We start from the raw sequence: 22,798 nt of genomic DNA on the forward strand, positions 1-22,798 counted from the left end.
AAAGCTGTAAGTACAAATTGCCTAGCATAGGAAATATCATCAGGTATTCCATCAGCAACTAAGACACGTATGGCCGAAAGAGTTCCTAGGTACATGCGTCATGTAGGCTACAGAGGATGTCAGGAAGTTTGTTTTTCCCTGAGAGGGAGAACAAAGGGGTCAGACTGATTGGTCCATCTAGCCCAGTATCCTGTCTTCCGACTGTGGCCAATGACAGGTGCCCCAGAGGGAATCAACAGAACAGATAATCATCAAGTGATCCATCCCCTGTTGTCCATTCCTAGCTTCTGGTAAACAGAGGCTAGGGATACTTCAGAGCATGGCTTTGCATCCCTGCCCATCCTGGCTAATAGCCACTGGTGGACCGACCCTCCATGAACTTACCCCGTTCTTTTTTTTTAAACTCTGTTATAATCTTTGCCAGAGGATGTTGTGAAGGCTAAGAGTTCCACAGGTTGACTGTGCGTTGTGTGAAGAAATACTTCCTTTTGTTTGTTTTAAACCTGCTGCCCATTAACTTCATTGGTGACCCCTAGTTCTAGTGTTATGAGAAGGAGTAAATAACACTTGCTTATTTACTTTCACCACATCAGTCAGTCTGGGGACCAACTGGCTAAGCGGCAGTTCTGCAGAAAAGGACCTGGGGATTACAGTGAACAAGAAGCTGGATATGAGTCAACAGTGTGCCCTTGTTGCCAAGAAGACTAACAGCATATTGTGCTGCTGCATTAGGAGCATTACCAGCAGATTGAGGGAAGTGATTTTTTTCCCCTCTATTCGGCACTGGTGAGGCCACATCTGGAGTATTGAATCCAGTTTTGGGCCCCCCACTACAGAAAGGATGTGGACAAATTGGAGAGTCCTACGGAGGGCAACGAAAATGATTAGGGGGCTGGGGCACATGGCTTACGAGGAGAGGCTGAGGGAACTGGGCTTATTTAGTCTGCAGACGAGAAGAGTGAGGGGGGATTTGATAAAAGCCTTCAGCTATCTGAAAAGGGGTTACAAAGAGAATTGAGCTAAGCTGTTCTCAGTGGTGGCAGATGACAGAACAAGACACAGTGGTCTTAAGTTGCAGTGGGGGAAGTCTAGGTTGGATATTAGGAAAACTATTTCATTAGGAGGGTGGTGAAGCACTGGAATGGGTTACCTAGGGAGGTGGTGGAATTTCCATCCTTAGAGGTTTTTAAGGACTGGCTTGATAAAGCCCTAGCTGGGATGATTTATTTGGGGTTGGTCCTGCTTTGAGCATGGGGTTGGACTAGATGACCTCCTGAGGTCTCTTCCAACCCTAATTTTCTTCTATGATTTAATAGATCTGTATCATATCCTGGCAGAGATAACATTCTGTTTGTTGGCATGTAACATCATTTGGTAGCTTTCCAAGCTGAAAATAAACAAGAAAAGCCATCCATCAATTTCCATGAGCTACCTGTGGTCCACTGCTGAAAGGAGTGGGTTCAGGCCAGTGATCTTAGTTTCAGCTATAGCAATGGATCTGTATAACCTTGACAGTAATACAGTTATAAGTTGGGAAACTCTTGCCAAGTGTCATAGGTTATAGCGATCCCCAAAGTGTTTCCTTTCTGAACATCCGCACCAGTGTGATCGCTTGTGTTAATGGTAGAGGCAAACTGCTGTATGTGGTGATAAACTTTGCAATTGTCTCCGACTTCAAAGAGAAATCTTATCTTGTGAAAACCTCTTCATCTAGCAAGTGGTGAAAGGAGAGAATAAGATAAAGACCATTTTCTGTAAGTTATGTATCTGTACTGAGCAGTAGATGAGATTAGTATGGATCAAAGAAGGTTAAGGGTGTGGGAAATTTCTTATGTAGCCACTCATTTTTTGTATATTATACTGGTTCTAGGACTACAATCAGACCGGTTGTGTCTCTGTCATCTCCTTGCAGTAACATCAGGGCTTTATTTTATACAACACTGACTTTTCTTAAATGCTCTGAAATGCAGCCTCTCCTGAATTGTAAAGGGCATTTTTTATGATTTGATTTTCACCCAATAAATCTATTAGGAGATTGCAGGGAAAACACAACCTATTTTAATGCCTTTCCCACTGAGGAATGCACCGATTAGAAGAGACTGCCTTACCTCTATCCTGTCAGGAGCATTTGACATAGAACCTCCTCGTCATGAAGGATCTCAAAATGGTTTATAAACTGAAGACGTGAAACACCATTCACAAACCCCCACAGGATTTCCCGCTCTTTACTTGTTGTGGAATGTTCCACTGCAGCAAAAGAGGTTCCTCCCAAGTAAAACACAAATTAATCTTTTAATATATTCAAGTGTCTTGATTAGAAGAGAGACTGACACATAATGTGTTTACATAGCTGTAGTTGGTAGCCCCCCTCAAAGTCATAAGCAACCCCTCACCATGATGAAGCTGTCAGAATAATTCCCCTTTCCTCCTCAGCTCTCCCCACATCCAAGTGTATGCGAAGTGCCCTGCTCCTAAGTGCCCGAACAGCATAATATTTTCCTCATACAGTTTGTTACTGAAAATTTAGAGGCCTTCAAGGGAAAGGAGTATGCAGCTTTCTCTACCTGACACTTCTAGAGTACATTAGTTGGGGGTGGGGAGAATGCAGTATTCTTGCACGATTTCAGATGGCCATGTGGTCACCAAATTTCTTGGTCCAGATCCTGGTCTGTGCTAAAGCCACACAGTGCTAAAGCCGCACTGAAGCTGGTGTGGCTGACCATGAGAGGATCTTTGTAGTGTAGGGGCTGTTCCACTGGTGAAGACCTAGTGTAATAACTCCTACACTGTCTCCCTTTCTGCAGCAATTGCAGGAGATATAGCTCAGAAAAGAGGCATGGCAAAGGCAGGGCTGGCTGTACACTTTTTGCCGCCCCAAGCAGCGTGCCGAATTGCCGCCTGAAGAAGAGGGCTGCCGCTGATTTGCTGCCACGGGACTGTGAAGATTCAAGCTGCCGCTGAATTGCTGCGGCGGCGAAAAAACCCATGCCACCCTAACAATGCACGGACTGCCACCCCTTTAAGATTGCCGCCCCAGGCACCTGCTTGGAACGCTGGTGCCTGGAGCCGGCCCTGGGCAAGGGCATGTTTATACCCACTTGAACCCAGCCACTGTATTAGCATCTCGGGGCCATTGGCTTATGCCGAGGGACCAGTCCAGCATGCTGCTGGGTCAGAATAGGGGGAGGACAAAGGTGGCTAAAAGCCACCTGTTCATTCTCCCTCCTGAGTTGTGTTGTGTGCTCACCTGCTGCAGATGGGGTATTATTTCTCACCCAGTTCAGATTACGAGCTGGAAAAGACTTTTTTCCTTCATCTCAGAAGGACAGGGGAGGATGGATTACTTCAGATAGACCACTCTATAGGACTCTTCTCAAAAAACCATTGTTCGGATTGCATTGATGCACTTGTTGTTTGGGGGCTCCAAAAGCTGTTAGAAAGGAGCAATGCTTGGAATTCGGTGGGCTTCCTTCCACAGATCTGTCTGCATGTTGAAGAGTCTTTAATACATTCAGACATTAAATTAAGATGATCTTTTTTGCTGCTTTATTTTCCAGAGTGCACTCTTATACCTCCAGACAAGTGCACGTTTCTATACAAAGGACTAGAATCAATAACCAGAAGAAGACACTTTGGTGTTTTTTGTTTTTTTTAAAAAAGACTTCCTGAGGAAGCCTGCGTGTTGTCTCTACCTATCGGGAGCTCTCTATCTCTATTCTGTTTTACACTGGTATTAAGTGAACTGACTGCAGAGGAATTACTCTTGTTATACTCTGGAGTGAGGGAGAACTGGACTCCTAGTGTAACTCATAGCTGCTTTCTTCACTGTAACCAGTTATCCATGGTATCTTCATAAATTGACTCTTGATACAGTTGGTACATTGTATTAACTTCTCCTTTTATCTGGGATGCTTTTATTATGAAAAACTCTTGATCCTAAGCATTTCAGAGTGGAATACTTTGTAATGGCATGCGCTCTCTTCCTTCGCAGACTATATGGCTATGCATTATCATAGTTCTATTGCTCAGTTTGGTAAAGCATGAGTCTTTCCAATAGCTTTTCATAATGGCTTTGGCTGGGATATTTTCATTATTAGAATCAAAGTTGTTGCTTATGGGTTGCCCCAGTGATGCTTTTGTGGCAAATGATTTTCCCACCTCTTTCATATCAGGAACATTTATACAATACAGTGCAACATTTCACAACAGTATAAGTGTTTTAAATATAGGACACAGTCAGCTTGTCTATCCTTTTCTTGATCTGGGGTATTATTATTTGTCTGGTTTTATTCTGTCTCCAAGGTCTTTTGAAGTATGAGGGCTGTTTTAATAGGACATAATACTCAGTTTACCTACTTCAGAGAAAATTGTGGAAAATGTTAAACTCTGACTATTGTTTCTTTATGAAAGGAGTACAGTAAAGCCAGGAAACGATCAGCCATGTGACAAAGGCATAGCCAAGCCCTAATTTTGACCTTTACATAAACTTTTCTAAGAAGGTTGCAGTGGAGGACAACACAGGCTGATTCAAACACCTATTAATATTAATCCGAGCTAAGACTGCTAGGCAAAAGTTGTTGAACTGGAGATGAGATTGTAAGTGCATATTAGCATTGTAAGAAAATAACCTTCTCAAGAATTTTAGCTACTAAAAACAAATGTTAGGATATTCTGATTTTCTAACTTTTTTTTTTTTTTAAGATTAAAGGGACACTATCAATCTTAAATCTAGTCAATTTCCCCTGCCATTTCTGGGGGCTTCATAGTTGCAATTCTGTGTGATTCATCTCAGACTTCGACAAAAAAATTCTCCTCTTGCTAAATAAGCCACACATGCAAAAATTGAACATGACAAATATACATGACCTAATAAAAGTCATTTAGAGAAGTGGAAGGGGGAGCAAACACAGGCTTAAAATGGAAAGCTTATTACACCTTGACCATGGAGAGAGATTCATTATCCTGTTACAAGAAGATTCCGTTCACTTTAGTGTTTTCAAAGCAACCCTACTGTCATTTTGGGAACTGGGTATCAACTTAACCTACCCTCCTCAGGACTTGTGGGTTTATAAATCTAAAACCTTCCTAATCAACTTGATACTGATATCATCCCTGTGGGTTTCGTCCTCACCTGACATCAATTAATTCAGTCTCTGCTCATGATTCATGTCAGAATAGTACATTTATCAACTAATCATCAACCCTATCATTACAGCTACAAAATCCACATTTCAACAATTAGCATATTTATGGAGTTGAAAAGCTCTTCAATGGATTTTAGAGGCATATCATCATCTTCAAGTACAAATACATGTTCAGTATAACCTCTCTGATTCCCATAGTGATGACTCACAGGGTAGTGTAAGTTTAAATGAACTGATGAATGGACCGAAAACAATTCATAAGAAAGCTGCATCAATACTAAGGGACTTGGTTATTCCCAGTACAGTGAGACTGCCTCCAGTACAAGCCTTGTTTTAAATGATCACTTTAAAATCTGTCTAGAGGTTCCAGAAGCATTTTGTTTGACCTCTGTTAGGCAGAAACCTGCTTTCTAACATGATTTTTATAAGGGAAGTTTTACTTTATAATATTTATTTATGCCAAACAGAATTTTATCTCCCCCAGATGTGTTGGATGGGGCAACCGGTTTAATACAGATACTAGTAATATTTCTACTTCTGTTGTTCCAGGGCTTAATCCCTATCCTATAGGGATCGCCTACATCATGAAGAAGCCAAGGGAAACTGCCTCCCAACAAACAAGGCCTTTGTGCACTCATGTGGCGCTGATTCCTCTGTCTTACAGGAAACCATTAGCTTAGGCTAGATCTGTTGAAAATTTTGACTGTAGTCATTCCTTTGCATTTTACAAGGTAAATACTTGAGCTCTGTTAATTTCTGCAGTAAAATGTGTATTTGCTCCACAAAGGCTAATGCAAGAAAATGCTTTAACAATGGCACAATGCAGCACAACAAAACCTCATTTTCACATGACAGGGTTTATGAATTTTGTGGGAATTAGATCCCTGTCATCCAGATTTCAGAAATGAGTTTGGTTTTTGTAATTAATAAACAGTTTAAGAGTTACTGTATGATTCAAGCCCCCATGCCACCAACAGCAAAAATTCAGTGTCCCTCGGCATATACCGGATATGCAGGGTATATACAAGTTATGCAGCTTGATAAAGTTGCTGTAGTACACACTGCTTTTTGAAAGTGTTGTGAATGTAGTGCACTGGAGGTGATCCAAGGAACACATACTGCACATAGATTAATAGATAGGAGCAGCAAATAGGTAGACCATACTTTACTGACATGTCTGTCATTTTATTCAGACTATCTATGCTTTAAGGGATATTTGTTTTTCTTTTTAAAAGACAAATCTTGCTAATGTTATTTGCTATTGAACTTTCCTTAAGTTTAAAAAGAGAGATTATAAATCACTAGAAAATACTTTTAAAAAGCCACTCAAGTTTCATAGCTACTTCAAGTAGCCATTGTCAGTAGCTGGCAAGATACCTAATCCTACCAGAAAGATAAATATCAAGGGAAACGTAGCTCGGCTTGCCATATACTTAAGTCAACAAGACAAAATAGGTTACGCGGCACATACCTATTCTGAGTTTATGTATAAATCTAGATGATGGAAGCTTCATGCTTCAGGTTAAAGTAGTTTTATGAGCTTTCTTATTGCACGTGTGTACACACCGAGATTAAAGAGGGAGGTTTCTGTGTTTATAGCTAATATACAAATAATGGCAAATGACAGGATGTAGAAAAATGTACAGGTTGAAAGAGTGACTAAGTCTGCATGGGAGTTCATGAAAGTGAAATGCCATCTATTCACAATAAACAAAAGGTGCAACTTGCAGAATTCCATGTGAGAGGTTCCATGAGATTTAAAAGGTTAAGATATCTTATAAATTAGCTTTCTGCATATTTTCAAACCTTCTCTTAGGAGGAACTTTTAAAAATGTTAATTATCATTATGGCTATTGTGTTTTTTAACACGCTGTTGACTCCCCAGAATAGCTTCCTCTTTTCTTAACTTCCTGAGCCCCATCAGATCTCTCCAAGTGATTATGATGATTTAGTACTCTGGACTACCAGATACTTTATGTAACTTTGATATGTGGTGCCAGGGCTCTATAAGTTTCTGTGCAAAAGTATATTTTTGTCCTGGATGGCTGCTGTTCTCAGTCCCTGCATTTTAGGGCAGTGGTTCTCAACCAGGGGTATACATACACCTGGGGGTACGCAGAGGTATTTTAGGGGGTACATCAACTCATCTAGATATTTACCTTGTTTTACAACAGGCTACATAAAAACCACTAGCAACGTCAGGACAAACTAAAATTTCATATAGACTATGACTTGTTTTATTGCTCTATATACTGTACACTGAAAAGTACAATATTTATATTCCAATTGATTTATTGTATAATTATATGGTAAAAATCAGAAAGTAAGAAATTTTTCAGTACTAGTGTGCTGTGACTCTTTTTATTTTTATGTCTGATTTTGTAAGCGAGTAGTTTTGTGAGGTGAAACTTGGGGTAGGCAAGACAAACTAGACTCCTGTATTCTGGAGGTGCTTTCCCCACTGCAGTCTCTCAAGCACTTTCTAGAGGCTGAGGGAACTGGGATTATTTAGTCTGCAGAAGACAAGAATGAGGGGGGAACTACCTGAAAGGGGGTTCCAAAGAGGAAGGATCTAGACTGTTCTCAGTGGTAGCAGATGACAGAACAAGGAGTAATGGTCTCAAGTTGCAGTGTGGGAGGTTTACGTTGGATATTAGGAAAAACTTTTTCACTAGGAGGGTGGTGAAGCACTGGAATGGATTACCTAGGGAGGTGGTGGAATCTTCTTCCTTATAGATTTTTAAGGTCAGGCTTGACAAAGCCCTGGCTGGGATGATTTAGTTGGGGATTGGTCCTGCTTTGAGCAGGGGGTTGGACTAGATGACCTCCTGAGGTCCCTTCCAACCCTGATATTGGATGATTCTATGAAATTTTACTCAATATCCTATTGACATTATGTGAAGAAGGCACACATGGAAACTTAAGACAGTGAGAGGAGTTTTGAGAGAAGCAATGATATAATGGTCAAAACTGGGCTTTTCATAGAACTTCTCACTGCCTTGCCTGTGGAGATATAGCTACATCAAAGGAGATTGTGAACTTGCAAACTTTAAAGGAATCCTTAGAACCCTTCTTAAGCAGAACCTCAAAAACACAGGAGTTTTTTCCAGCTTCTCAGGAACACCATCTCTACTAGAATGTCTTTCTGAAATTCAGAATGAGGTATAACTTGCAGTATACTAGGAAAAAGAAAAGGAGTACTTGTGGCACCTTAGAGACTAACAAATTTATTTTGAGCATAAGCTTTTGTGCACTTCAGCTCACTTCATCGGATGCATTCAGTGGAAAATACAGTGGGGAGATTTAGATCTAGATTTATATATGGATATAAATCTACCCACTGTATTTTCCACCGAATGCATCCGATGAAGTGAGCTGTAGCTCACGAAAGCTTATGCTCAGATATATTTGTTAGTCTCTAAGGTGCCACAAGTACTCCTTTTCTTTTTGCGAATACAGACTAACACGGCTGCTACTCTGAAACCAGTATACTAGGAAGATACACATTTCTTTTAATGTCTGGGTTTGTATCTCATTGCAATATTCTGTTGGGATCACATTCCCCAAGGAACATGTGGGATGAGACGATTATCCTGCAGCGAAACAGAGGAAGAGAGTACATCTGGAAAAAAACAAAACAAAACTGAGTGCTCTGCTTTGAAACCATGCTGGTGACGATCCATGTTACATACCTACCCTACCTTTTCTGTTAGCATCACGAATCTAAGACAGTTGGCTTCTGAATTTCTGATAGCTAACTACCTGATTGCAGGAAATGAGATATTTGTTTCCCTAACAGTTTTCAAAATTGTCTGTTAGTTTCCCAGGGCATCTGTCAAAATGGTCCAATATTGCCATGTGTGGGGTTGGCTAGACTTTAAATGAGAGCAGGCCTGTTGCAAACTGTGTCCTAGATCCTCAACTGGTGAAAATTCAGTATCCACTCTGACTTCAGCTGAGAATCTTGCCCAAAGTATTGCATATTTTCCCCAAAGAAATGTGTGTACTTCTAAGCAGTTGAATTTGGGGAAGGGGCATATTTTGAAAAGGTCATTGGTCTCCCACTGGCAATGGAATAGCTGGATGAAAAGATTGACTTTGCTGAACCAAAATGCTGTGTTGCTGGTGAGGAATTTGCACCTGTCATGCTCAGATATGTTTGACGATCTGGCACGACAAATCTCCAGTCCATTGTGTTCCAGTTAAATTCGTTTTAACCTGGCCAACCCCTAAACACCTTTAATTAAGAAAAACCACAGAAAGGAGACTTTTTGGTGTACTTTAGATATATTGTGTGATTTTTTTTTCTTAATACATGCAGATTTGTCTTTGGCAATCTCCTGGATTATATGGGATGTGCAGTTTGTCCCATTGCCTATAAACAATCCATATTTCTGGCATAGGGCACCTAACTGTATCCATTTAAAAAAAGTTCTCATAAGTCTTTCTCTAGCTGGCTTTTAATTGTCTAGCTGGTTGACAGAAGTTGCTAGCTCCTTATCTTTGAGCAGCAATGCTCTAATGTTTCTGTTCACCGCATTGCATTTCAACACATAGCTACTTGTAAATGGCAAAACATAGGCAGGGCTTGATCCAGCTCTGAGATGCATAGATATAGGTTCAATCCTAACATGAAATTAAATTTAGGACTATACTGTGTTCCTCTGAAACAGATTTTCTAGATTCTCACCCAGTGGCGGCAGGTTTGTATAATTTTTGGTGGTGCCGAGAACAGGTCCAAGTCCTGCCTCCCCACACCTGCCTTGTAAGCCAATATGTATTTTTAAAAATAATATAAAAATGGACTGGAAACAGTAGCCTTTTAATAGGTTTCCCGATATTGCACAATGTGTGTGTGTGGGGGGGGGAGGGGGATGAGGGCTCTGGCTTGGGGTGCAGGCTCTGGGGTGGGGCTGGAGATGAGGGGTTTGGGGTGTGGGAGAGGGCTTGGGTAGGGCAGAGTGTTGGGGTGTGGGGGATGAGGGCTCTGGCTGGGGATGAGGGGTTTGGGGTGTGGGCAGAGCTCAGAGCTAGGGCAGAGGGTTGAGGTGTGGGGGTGAGGGCTGTGGGGTGGGGCCGGGGATGAGGGGTTCAGAGTGTGGGAGGGGGCTGAGGGTGGGGCAGAGGGTTGGAGTGCGAGTGGTGAGGGCTCTGGCTGGGGGTGCAGGTTCTGGGGGCGGGGTGAGGGTTTGGGGTGTGGGAGGGGGGCTTAGGACTGGGGCAGAGGGTTTAGGTGTGGGGGGTGAGGGCTCTGGCTGGGGGTGCAGGCTCTGGGGTGGGGTGGGGGATGAGGGGTTTGGGGTGTGTGGGAGGGCTCAGGACTGGGGCAGAGGGTTGAGGTGTGGGGGGTGCGGGCTCTGGGGTGGGGCTGGGGATGAGGTGTTTGGGGTGCAGGCAGGCTGCCCAAGGGCTGGGGCCAGAGAGGAGGACTCCACAGTCCCCACAGCCCTCTCCCTGAGGGGAGCTCCGAGGGAGAGGGCCCCCTCTTCCCCTGCCCCATCCCCGGCAGCACACTTACCTGGCACTGTCACTCCACGTACTCCTAGGGGCTGGGCCCCTCGCAGGTCCAGGAAGCCCGCTCACCTCCCCTGTGGTGGATGCCGGGGGGGAGAGGACTGCCATCACATGTGGCCTCTTCTCCCGCTGCAGCCTGCTGCCCATCACCATAGCCTCATGGGGGATGGGGCTGTCCCTTGCCCACTGTGGGGCAGGAGTGGTGGCTGCAGGCGAGGCCGGGCGAGGGGGAATCACACTGTCGGACACTCACCCAAGCCCCAGCAGCTGCTCAGGTGAGGTATAGACTCCGTCTCCCAGAAGTCCCTTGGCGTCACCTCCCGGTGGGTGTTGGGGGAGGGGAGGGCTGCCAATCACGTGTGCGCCTCTTCCCCTCCTCGGGTGCAGCAGTCGCCTCAGCCTGCCTCCAGCACTGCTCTTGTGTTGTAGGCAGGGACTCTCCGGGGCAAGGGGGTAGCAGGCGGGGGCTGGGAGCTGCTACAGGGGAGGGCCGGGTGAGAGACCTGGCTCCGAACACTGGTGGAGCTGGGCCCCCGGGCCTTGAATATTCCTGGAGCCTGGGCACCACGGGCCCATACAACTCGCCACCCCTGTCTCTTTCATATTTCAAAATCCCACTGCTGCTATTGGACACCCAGTATGTTGACTGCAACTTTACCAGACAAAGAATCCCCAGTGCCCCAACACTTCAGAACTTATGCACATGATATAATGGGCTAACAGAACTCATGTATGTGTTTGCAAAACTAAAAGTCACAAATATAAAATGCTCTATAACTAGGAGAGGAAGGTTCAGTGGTTAAGGCATTGCCTAAGATCTGGGTGACCTGGGCTCAATTCCCTGCTCTGCCACAGGCTTCTGGTGTGACTGTGGGCAAGTCACTTAGCCTTTCTGTGCCTTGATTTCCCCCATCTGTAATGTGAGGTTGATATCACTGCCCTACATCACAGGGATGTTGTGAGGAAAGTACTTTAAAAATTGTGAGGCACTCGGATAACTCTGGTAATGGGGCCATAGAAATACCTAAGATAGCTAGACAGACTACGTGATGAATTCAGAGAGGATGTATTGGCTCTTGCGTTTTGGCTGGACCACAAAGGAGTCTTATCTTCTGCAGTGTGCACTTGAATGCTTAGAAAGGGTATTGGTATTAACATTTGGAAACCCTTTTAAAAAAATCTTTGTCATATCCTAAAAAAATTAAACGACCTGAGCCCATGTGAGGCAGTCATGAAATAATGGCATGGCGCATGCTGGCGCACCAGAGGGGAACTGAAGCCACCAAAGTGCCATAACAGAGGCATGAAATAAAAAGACAAGTACCGTTTTTAACATTGGCTCTTTATACTTTGTTATTCAGACCATGATTCAGCAGTCCATTCCTTAAGTCCCATTTACTTCAGCGGGACTTAAATATGTGCTTAAATTTAAGCATGTACTCAAGTGCTTTGCTACACAGGGGTAGAACTTAAGTTCTGATCTGAATTGCTGTAAAGTCCAAAGGAGTTCAGCTACAGATGTTTGGTTGGGACCCATCTCTAGTTTCATAGGCATCCTGGAAAGTATTGCATAAGTATTGACAAATATTTATTTTTTCTCTATTTCTGTAGGATTTGTGTGTAATCTGCATTACGTTCTAACACACTGAAGGCTTCATATTCAAGGATCATGGTAGACAGTTTAATCGTATCTTTGAGGTAAGTTGTACAATAACATTATTTTTAATGATTTAATATACTCTTTCCAAAGGCAACAAGTATGGATTGACTGTGTATCTGTAGACTTTAAGAGCAAGTGGTATTTTAACTATTTGGACCATTAGTAGCTTAATGCAAAGTCCAGTCCAAATGATTGAATGGTTAAGTGCAAGGATCATTTAGAACGATCAGGCAAGGGCAATCTTTGAGGGGGGTAGGGGAGAATTGGAAAGTTCCCAGTGTCTTGTTTCTGTTCCAGGAGGGCTTCTTTTCACCTTGTGTCAGTGCCTTAGCAGGATTTCTTGTAATTTGCAGATCTTTTACCATTTTTGATGAGATCTAATGACTCCCATTTATAGTAAAGGCCTTTTAAATAATTTTTATTCTTAATGCATACATTGCAATTCAATGTTGAAAGTTGTATGTTCTTGGAATGATTCACTCACATATTCATGACAGCTAGGGCATTGCGTGTTTCCTTTCATTTGTGTGAAAATAGACTGGAAGTGACCCCTCAGGTCCAGCCCTCTCTCTTCTGAATTTCAAATGCCAGACTTTGGACTCAAATCCCCAGATCCAGACCTACTTCTGTCTTGAGCTTTCAGCTTGAATTTCACACCCGAATGGATCTTCTCTATATTGCAGCCTATAACAGTACTACCTTTTCTGTGGAGACTTCTCTCAGCCTGCCACGCAGACAGACGTAGAAGCCCCCATGCTCAGGGAAGTCACTCACCATGGCTGCCAGAGGCAAAGGGTATGATACAAAGTGGCCCTACAGCTTATACCATGAGGAGATAACTGTCCCCCCACCATAATCAATAATAGGGGAGAAACTCACTGAGGGATCCTTATGGGCATCTTTCTGACTGTTGGGTTTTCTGTGGGGGAGGAGGGCCTTTTGACATTTCTCCCCAGATAAGAGTATTAGTGTCTTCAACAAGGAAACCTCCCCCTGGATGTTGATTTAAACAAAAGGTGGCATTGCCACTATGAGGGAGTATGACTGAATACTTTGCTGTGTTCTCCACTGGGTGTGAGATGGATGTTTTGGTTTGACAGTTTGATATATCCCTACATACTCCACTTTGAATGTTGTGCTTAATTTTGATGTGCGCTCGGTATTTTTTTGGCTTTCCCACGTATTTAGAATGTCTGTAACAAATCTTCAGAGCAGGATAAACCTAATTTTGTAGTTTAGAGAACTTAGCACTAGTCAAGCATGATAAATAAAATTACCAACTCCAGAGAAGTGGCCAAAGTCAACTAAGTCAAAGTGAAATAACATGAAATTAAAAAAAAAAAAATCAAACCCCCTCAACCCAGAAGCTTTCCTTAGGAAGGCTTAAGTATTCCTGCCAGATTTCCTATGTGCTTGAAACAGTAGGTTGATAACAAATGTTTCTGGCAGACCCAAGCACATACACAGAGACGAACTATAAACTACCCTCATTGTCCCTGTGCATGCGTGCACACGCATGCTGAATTGTAATCCCCCTTTTTAGAGACTGGTCAGGAAAAGCTTGGCAGAGAATAATCACACACATGCTAAAGAGTTTAGTTTTGCAGTGGGAACTTTTAATCTGGTAAGTAATTTGCTTTGAAGATTATAGAACTGCCACCCTCATGCAGGATTTTATTAAAATATATTCATAGAAATGTGCTGCCCATCGACAGAGCCTGGCCTTTTGCTGTTCATGAAAGTTTGTTTCCCTATGCAAATGCTGAACTTCCTATTGCACCTTCTGAGGGAACAGGGAGAGTAGAAGCCAGACAGAGGGTGAAGACCTCTGAAAAAGTAAAGTGGGTATTCAACTGGAGCAAATCAGATGCCCCAAAACTATTATGGGGATCATAGAATGTGAGGCTGCCAGAGGGTGTCTGTGATTTGTGTTCTAGCTAGGAGTTTGTCATATATCCATTAAAACTTCATTGAAATGGGGCACTATGAAGGAGATCACCTTCCCATGGGGAAAAGCATATGTGGCTCCTGGATTACAGGACACACTTGGGAAGGCAGTGTGTTCCGTGGTTAGGGGACTGGACTGGGAATAGGAAGATCTGAGTTCTATTTCCAGTTCTGCCTTTTATCTTCTTTATGACCTTGGGCAAATTACTTCCCCTCTTTATGCCTCTGTTTTCTCCCTCTCTTTGTCCTTGTGTGGAAGTGCCCCCTCTTCAGGATGGGGGCTGTCTCTTACTGTGTATGCAGAGGCTCTGACTCTGGGTAGCTGGAACTTCTGGGTGCTACTTTATAACAAATAACAATAAAAGTTGCAGTGTGTTTTTAAAAAGGCTTTAAAATGTTCTGATTTAAAAACAAAGAAAAGAAAACAAGACCGGCACTGCCTAATAATTTAGCTTTAGTTTTTATCCTTTTAATGATTATTGCTTTGTGCAAGAGGACTAGAACATGATAATGAGGTGGTGATAGGCACACTATAATACTTATTATCCAATGGCCAGTTCCCCCACCCACAGTATGTCAGTGAAGGCAAACGAATATCTTTCTAATGTATCAAACAGTCTGTCTTGAGTTTTCTATGTTTGTGGTAACAAAATGGCAAGTGTAAAAAAGTATCTCTGTCTGTTAGGCCCCCGTGATAGTGTATATCAGGCGTTCTCTGCCCTTGATGGAGCCGTTGCTGCCCTGATACACCTACTCGAAGGAGACGTATGACCTGGGAAAGAGGGATAGTGAGTATAGACCTCCAAACACTGCCTAGAGAAGTGACTCAAGCTTGGTACTGGGGGAACCAACAAGATTTGCCCCTCTGTCAGTTAGAAGAGCCAGGAGGAGGCAGTAGGCAATCACGATCCACCAGACAAGATAAAAAGGCTTGCCTGCTTCTCCTAAGGAGGCGTGCTGGTTAGGGTTACCACCTTTTGAAATGCAAAAAACCCAACATGCTCCTCACAAGGCAAGCCCACCACAACCCCAACCACAAGGTAACTCCACACACCCACATCAACAGCCACTTTTTATAGTATCTAGAGAGATAAGAGCTATAGATAAGATTGATAACATCATTTTCTTACCTTAGTCGTGTTTCTCCAAGTTGCTTTGTTTGTTTCTGTCTTCACTGAGATCTTCCCCCCCCCCCCCCAAACTGCCTTGATTCTATATTTTAACTGTATACTTGAATGTGAATTTTCTGGAACTTTATACATAAAGAAAATCTATTTAGTCTATTTCTTGAATTTATATTTGCTGCTTGAATTTGCCATTTGCAGCAATTTCTTATTTTTAACAGCAACATAGTAGCATTGGTAGCTGGACACAAAAACTTTTAATATTAGATATCCCAGTGTACTGTGACAATAATTAAAATCTTTAGAGCCAGTTCAAAAAACCCTGGCAGATTAAATTCTGTTCCTGGCAATATGTAAAAACAAACAAAGAAAAAAAGGCCAGACTGGTCAAATACCGGCCAGGTGGTAACCCTAGTGCTGAGTGAAGATGGGTCAGGAGAAGATTTCCCGGGACCTAACCCAAAATACTCAGGCCTGGATCAGGACCTAACAACTCAACAGCACTTTTGGTTTAAAGCTTGTGATATACTGTTCATTTTTTTTGAGGTGGAGTTTAAATGCCTAGCTGTCATTTTTGAATAGAATTTCAGTTAACTGTTTCAATGCTACCAAGGAGTCGCTGTACAAGACACCTTGCTCCTGATGAGTTTTGTCAGCCCCCCTCTGAAAGTATCTGAAACAATGTAGAATATTTAAACGGTTGTGGAGAAGGGAGCTGTGAGTGGGAAGTGCAGCTGGATTCTGTCTGGTCTGTTAGGGCTTGTCTTCATGGTGGGGTAATGTGTCCTATCAGGTGACGATTTCTAAAGCGTACTAAGACGTTGCACATTAATTGATCTGTGTGTATCCTGCTGGTGTGCACTAAAGGTTACCTAGTGCATGGTGAGCTTTAGAAATATCACCTCCGTAAAGCACATTACCCAACCATGCATGGATTCACCAAGGCCAAGTCATGCCTGACTAATCTAATTGCCTTCTATGACAAGATAACTGGCTCTGTGGATGAGGGAAAAGCAGTGGACATGTTATTCCTTGACTTTAGCAAAGCTTTTGATACGGTCTCCCACAGTATTCTTGCCAGCAAGTTAAAGAAGTATGGGCTGGATGAATAGACTATAAGGTGGATAGAAAGCTGGCTAGATCATTGGGCTCAATGTGTAGTGATCAATGGCTCCATGTCTAGTTGGCAGCTGGTATCAAGCGGAGTGCCCCAAGGGTCGGTTCTGGGGCCGGTTTTGTTCAATATCTTTATTAATGATCTGGAGGATGGCGTGGATTGCACCCTCTGCAAGTTTGCAGATGACACTAAAGTGGGAGGAGAGGTAGTTACACTGAAGGGTAGGGACAGGATACAGAGAGACCTAGACAAATTAAAGGATTGGGGCAAAAGAAATCTGATGAGGTTCAACAAGGACAAGTGCAGAGTCCTACACTTAGGATGGAAGAATCCCATGCACTGCTACAGATTAGGCACCGAGTGGCTAGGCAGCAGTTCTGCAGAAAAGGACCTAGGGGTTACAGTAGATGAGAAGCTGGACATGAGTCAACAGTGTGCCCTTGTTGCCAAGAAGGCTAACAGCATTTTGGGCTGTATAAGTAGGAGCATTGCCAGCAGATCAAGGAACGTGATCATTCCCCTCTATTCGGCATTGGTGAGGCCTCAGCTGGAATACTGTGTCCAGTTTTGGGCCCCACACTAAAAGAAGGATGTGGAAAAATTGGAAAGAGTCCAGTGGAAGGCAACAAAAATGATTAGGGGGCTGGAGCACATGACTTATGAGGAGAGGCTGAGGGGACTGGGATTATTTAGTCTGCAGAAGAGAAGAATGAGGGGGGATTTGATAGCTGCTTTCAACTACCTGAAAGGGGGTTCCAAAGAGGAAGGATCTAGACTGTTCTCAGTGGTAGCAGATGACAGAACGAGGAGTAATGGTCTCAAGTTGCAGTGTGGGAGGTTTACGTTGGATATTAGGAAAAACTTTTTCACTAGGAGGGTGGTGAAGCACTGGAATGGATTACCTAGGGAGGTGGTGGAATCTCCTTCCTTATAGATTTTTAAGGTCAGGCTTGACAAAGCCTTGGCTGGGATGATTTAGTTGGGGATTGGTCCTGCTTTGAGCAGGGGGTTGGACTAGATGACCTCCTGAGGTCCCTTCCAACCCTGATATTCTATGATTCTATGCAGACAAGCCCTTAGTTTGAAGCTGGATTCTCTGTGGTTTACAACATTTCATCTGCTCCACCATTTTTGTCTCTGCTTTTGGAATACATCAGACTACTAGCTGTTCATAGGACCAGGTTAATTTTTACTGTAAATTCAGTAGGCTCAATCCAAGTGAGTGTAGAGAGAGGTAAAGGTGGCCATAAATTGCCTTTCTGCCTTCCCAAGTCCTGGGGCTTCCTAGGGGACTCACCAATCTCTGGTGCAAATTAGAGCAGCCAAAGGACCTTTCTAATTTAGGCTAACTTGTGATGACCACTTAAGAGGCATTGTGATGGTGAGGCTAGACAGAGCAGAGTTTCTCTGAGCTTCATTGTCATTGTGGTCTCTTCAAGGCTGGGTGAGAGTGTGACTCTAAGCACCCCTGTATTCACACTACTGTCATAATCCTTGTGTAAAATATGCCTTGTGAAGTATGATATGAAACTAATGACTCACCGGTCATTAAAATTCTTGCGTGATGTATGTATGCAGTGGGCATTAAGAGTTATGAATATATGCTGGAATTATGACCAAAGTGCAGATAAACCAGATATGTCAGGGGGAGTTGGTAAACTGATCTGCCCTAAACAAAGGAATGTGTTTTCCCCACTGGGAATTGTACTTTAAAGGACAATGAGAATGTATTTACATATCACATAAACAGACCCAACAAGCTAACAAGGGGTGGAGGCAAACCTCATGCTAACAAGTAGGGGAGAGGACAGCATTGTATCTACACCGAGCAGGAGAAAGAAGTTTGGTCTGGGTTTTACTTTTCAGGAGTATCCATTTAAAAGTATCCATTTACTGGTTTATAAAGACAGTGGGCTGAACCTCAGATATTAAGCAGTTGAATCAACTGATCATATATAGTATTACTGTATTAATGAAGTGTATAGAGTGAGGTCTTTGCTGAAACCTAATGACACACTGATTCATATCATTGTGAAATGTATATATTAAAAGTATAGGAGGAAATATGGATACTTAATGATATTATGTTTTAAAGTCTGGAGAAACAGGTTCCCTCTCAGACAGGAGGGCAGGCAGCTATCTATCTGCCTTCTGAGATTAAGCCAGGTGTAACCAAAACCAATGGAAGCTGCATATATGCAAAAATCAGTCAAGGGGTGGAAAGGCCACAGGAAGGGGAAAAAATAGCATGAGGTCATCCTGCCTCTTGGAACAGTCATTGGACTTTGGAAGATAAACAAAGACAGAAGCCATCTTTTGCATCCATAACTAGACAGACACACAGAACAAAGCTCATGCAAGCTGAGAAAGATGGGTCCTTCAACCAAGGGGCAGTTGAACTGTCTGGAAACTGAATATAGGTGAGAAACTTGCATAGGTAAAGGTTGTACCTTGATAGATTGTTTGACACTTTTAGGTCTGTGTTTTCATTTTTATTTGCTTGTAACCTTTCTAACTTAATCATAGAAGTGTGGGACTGGAGGTGTCCTCGATAGATCATCTAGTCCAGTCCCCTGAACTCAAGGCAGGACTAAGTAATAACTAGACCATTCCTGACAGGTGTTTGTCTAACCAGTTCTTCAAAACCTCCAGTAATGGAGATTCCACAACCGTAGGCAATTTGTTCCAGTAACTACCCTGACAGTTAAAAAGTTTTTTCCTAATATCCAACCTTTACCTTCCTTGTTGCAATTTAAGCCCCTTGCTTTTTGTCCTATCCTCAGAGGTTAACAAGAACAATTTTTCACCTTCCTCCTTTTGTACCTGAACTCCTTTAAAATCCGGTCATCTTTTGTTAATAAACTTTTTATCATTAATCTAAATTACCAGTGCTGTGTTTGAATTAAAGTGAATGTTAACTCCAGTTAATGTGGCAAGCTGGTAGGTTTTGTGTCTTTTGAGGCCTTATTATTTCTCTGAGCTGTCCAGGAGTGGGCCGGACATTACAGAGCACGCTGTTTTGGGAAAATTTGGGACTGGGAGTATGTTGGGGTCATCTTGCTGGCTGTAACTAAAACTGGTGGAAGCCAGCGTGTGACTGGTGTGTTACTGCAGGCTGCTGGGGTCAGAGTCTGCTAAACCAGGGCTACAGCTATACACAGACACTCAGGGTATGACCCTCCTGCTTGTAGGCTGGTTGTGAGTGGCCCAGGTTGAGAGCTACAGCAGTAAAGTATTGTGAGGCACCCAGGGTTACAGGGCAGGTAGTGACACAACCTCTCAGTGGTCTGGATTGCACCCCTGAACCGAAACACATCACAGAAAAGTATTAGGTGCAACTGGTGTGCCTCTGACCAGCAATCCCTTTAGTGCAGCCTTTTGAGCAGCACAAAATAGCTGGCAACAGGGCCAAGAATGAGGCCCTCACTGAGCTAAATTTGGACCCATATAGTTGTGACAAGGAAGCCCCTTTATTGAGGGTGGATCCGCACCTGCCTGGTTGGTGGAAGAAGGGCCAGAGAGGCTCAAAAGCAGCTTGGACTTTGGGGCCTATAGCTCCACTTGGAGTGGGGAGCAGAGGTTGCCCAGATGCTATCTGCAAATCCTGAGCACTCTTTATTCTTGTTGATATGCCATGGATGGAGAGACGCAGGGGGACTGGGGCTCATAAACAAACATTGAACCATGTATTGGGCACCTGGGTGTGGTGAGAGTCTCTGGAGAAAGTGCTGGGTGAGTTGTCTTGCTGCCCCCTAGCTCTTGTGCTATAAAGTTTAGAAAGTTTCCACAGCTGACTGGAGAGGAATCTGTTCCCTTGTAGTCATGGAGGTCCTGTACATGTTCAGTGCTTCCTCAACGCCATTTTACGCAACTGTACTGAGGAGGGAGGAGTCATGGCTCAGGAAGAAACTAAGAAGTGGGGTTTGGTTTTGTATGTTTACAGCCAGATTTTCCTTCGCACTTTTGAAAATCAGGGGAAATGTATCTGTTTGGGCACCCAAAAATGGAGGTGTACAAAATTAATGGAATGCTTCTGAAAATGTTAGCTTTCATCTTCATTCAAACATAAAGTGGGATATGGTTTGTAGTAATAAATTGTGTGTGTGGTTGTGTGGCTTGCCCAGTACTGCCCTCTTTATTACCATGCTGGTAAGTTGCTTGGTATATTTTGCCTTTACAAATGGCACATGCACACAAGCATGCTGCAGAAATACAAGTTATATGGTCCAAGAAATGTTGTGTTATGTGGATGTTTCATGTAAGACTACTCATGTCAGTAAATTTATTCGAGTGTCTAAGCTTTTGTAGGCTCAAGCTTTAAGACAGGTAGCTGGGGTATGTGGTGTGGTTCAGTGATTATCCGCAATACATACACATTCAGTATTATTTATTTTTTGCAGACTTCTCGGCTTCATAGTGGTATTAGGATTTCAGCTGGTCATCCCACAGACGTCAGTTGAACACAGAAAGGTAAGCAACAGAAATTCAGGTTTTGTATCATTAGAAGTAACACTATGTTGTGTTAGTGTAAGAAACATAGAGTAACTTGGTGCAAATACCTCTGCTGTTAGGCATTATATGCAGGAATTTATTATTTAAAAAAGATGGGAGGCTGGCTGGCTCTGCCCTTGTGTTGGTTGGCACACTCTATTGCCCGATGTAGGTTGGATTCTCAGTCCCCTGCTGGGAGAGAGACTGACTAATGCCTTCCATACTGGATGATTGTAGACTGGTGTTGGATGGGCTCTGTCATTCATTCTCTGCAAACTCAAAGAAGTGGCCTCCAAGGCGGAATCTTAAAGGGTAGAGAGGAGGGGAATGTCACTGCTAAAATGACATCATAAGGGAGGAAGGTTCCCCACCCAGCTAGCCTTCTTCCCTAGTGGCATTTTCTTCCTTGTGATGTCACTAAGGATAATAATTACTGAGCGTTTCACCATTGGGAGCAATTTGTGGTGCAGTTTCTTGCCAGTTTTCTGGGATGCTGCTGGTTTTACATGTTGTCCCTTACATGCAACAGATCGTAGGGTTGCCAACCTTCCAGATATAAACTAGAGTATATTGTGGATTATCTTTAACTTGAAGTCTTTAAATCATGATTTGAGGATTTCAGTACCTCAGCCAGAGGTTAGGCGTCAATTTCAGGAGTGGGTGGGTGAGGTTCTGTGGCTTGCAATGTGTGGGAGGTCAGACTAGATGATCATGATGGTCCCTTCTGGCCTTAAAGTCTATGAGTTAAACTTCCCAAAACCCCTCTGACCCCACCTATCAACTGCCAGACAACAAGACAGCCTGAGCAGCTAACAGCAAAGAGAGAGATCTTTCTAATTAAGTGTCAACTCTCAGCTTTGTCACTGGAGGAGTTCTTCCCGCTTTTATGTTGAGATTCTGGTGTATGTTTGCTGAGGGAGTAACTTTGTCCCCTGCTAGCAGCTTCTATATGTATTTCCGTGTGGAGCTCCTTTTGCTTCTGTGGACAGAAATTGCAGAACAGCAGATATGTTCAGGGAGAGGTTTTCTGCAGTGGAGCAGTAGCTCTTTCTAAAATTCTAGTGAACAATACAACTTAGCATTGTTTGGCATCTTTCTTATGTACTCTTACAAGGCTTTATGGCATTAAAAATTAAAGTACACATTAAATGGGCAGATCTGAGCCAGTATCCGGGATTAAAGAAACTGTTTAAACACTGGTCTTTATGCGTGTGCCTTGGGCATATTTGTAAGTCTTTGGTGCTTTAGTTTGTGGTGCTGGAAATAGTATGATTACCAGGGGTGGAAGTAACTTAAAAGTCTTACCGGTATGAGGGCCCAGCTCAGGGCCCTCGGAAGGGATGGGGCCTAGGGTAGAAGGGGTGGGGCTGGGGGTCAGCCTCCCCCAGCCAGCCCTTCCATGTTGCCGCGGCTCTGGTGGCAATTTAAAGGGCTGGGGCTCTGGCCACTGCTGCAGTAGCAGCGGCCAGGAGCCCTGGGCCCTTTTAAATCGCCAGGCCATGGGGCAGCTGCCCCTTTTGCCCCCACTCCACTCGGCGGCCCTGGGTGGGGCAAAAGGAGCAGCGATGTTAAATGTTGGCTGTGTACGGACCAAGCCGGCAGCCACTTCTTACTGGTATGCTGTACCAGCCCACTTTCACCTCTGATGATTGCTCACTTTGCACCTTGCACAGCTGTTTTTGCTCTGAAAGGTAAAGACAGGAAATATAATTCGAGTACTGGACTTGAATACTTGGGTGAATGTTCTGCTAAAATATTTGTAAATAGTCCAGTTATTTTCTTACTCTGAAGCTTTCTGGAA

At 43.4% G+C, this 22,798-nt stretch overlaps 1 protein-coding gene across 2 annotated transcripts in view; it reads left to right on the plus strand.

Annotated features, from left to right (window-relative positions):
* THSD4 (thrombospondin type 1 domain containing 4) overlaps positions 1-22,798 on the plus strand; it is a 600,975-nt gene that overhangs the window by 22,503 nt on the left and 555,674 nt on the right. For both annotated transcript variants that reach the window (XM_074966229.1, XM_074966230.1), the window contains exons 2-3: positions 12,270-12,356; positions 20,907-20,976. In XM_074966229.1, the coding sequence (XP_074822330.1) occupies positions 12,328-12,356; positions 20,907-20,976 (99 nt within the window). In that variant the 5' untranslated portion in view covers positions 12,270-12,327. The remainder of the gene's footprint in view (positions 1-12,269; positions 12,357-20,906; positions 20,977-22,798) is intronic.

The sequence above is a fragment of the Natator depressus genome, chromosome 10 (genome assembly GCF_965152275.1).
Source record: "Natator depressus isolate rNatDep1 chromosome 10, rNatDep2.hap1, whole genome shotgun sequence".
Taxonomy (NCBI): domain Eukaryota; kingdom Metazoa; phylum Chordata; order Testudines; family Cheloniidae; genus Natator; species Natator depressus.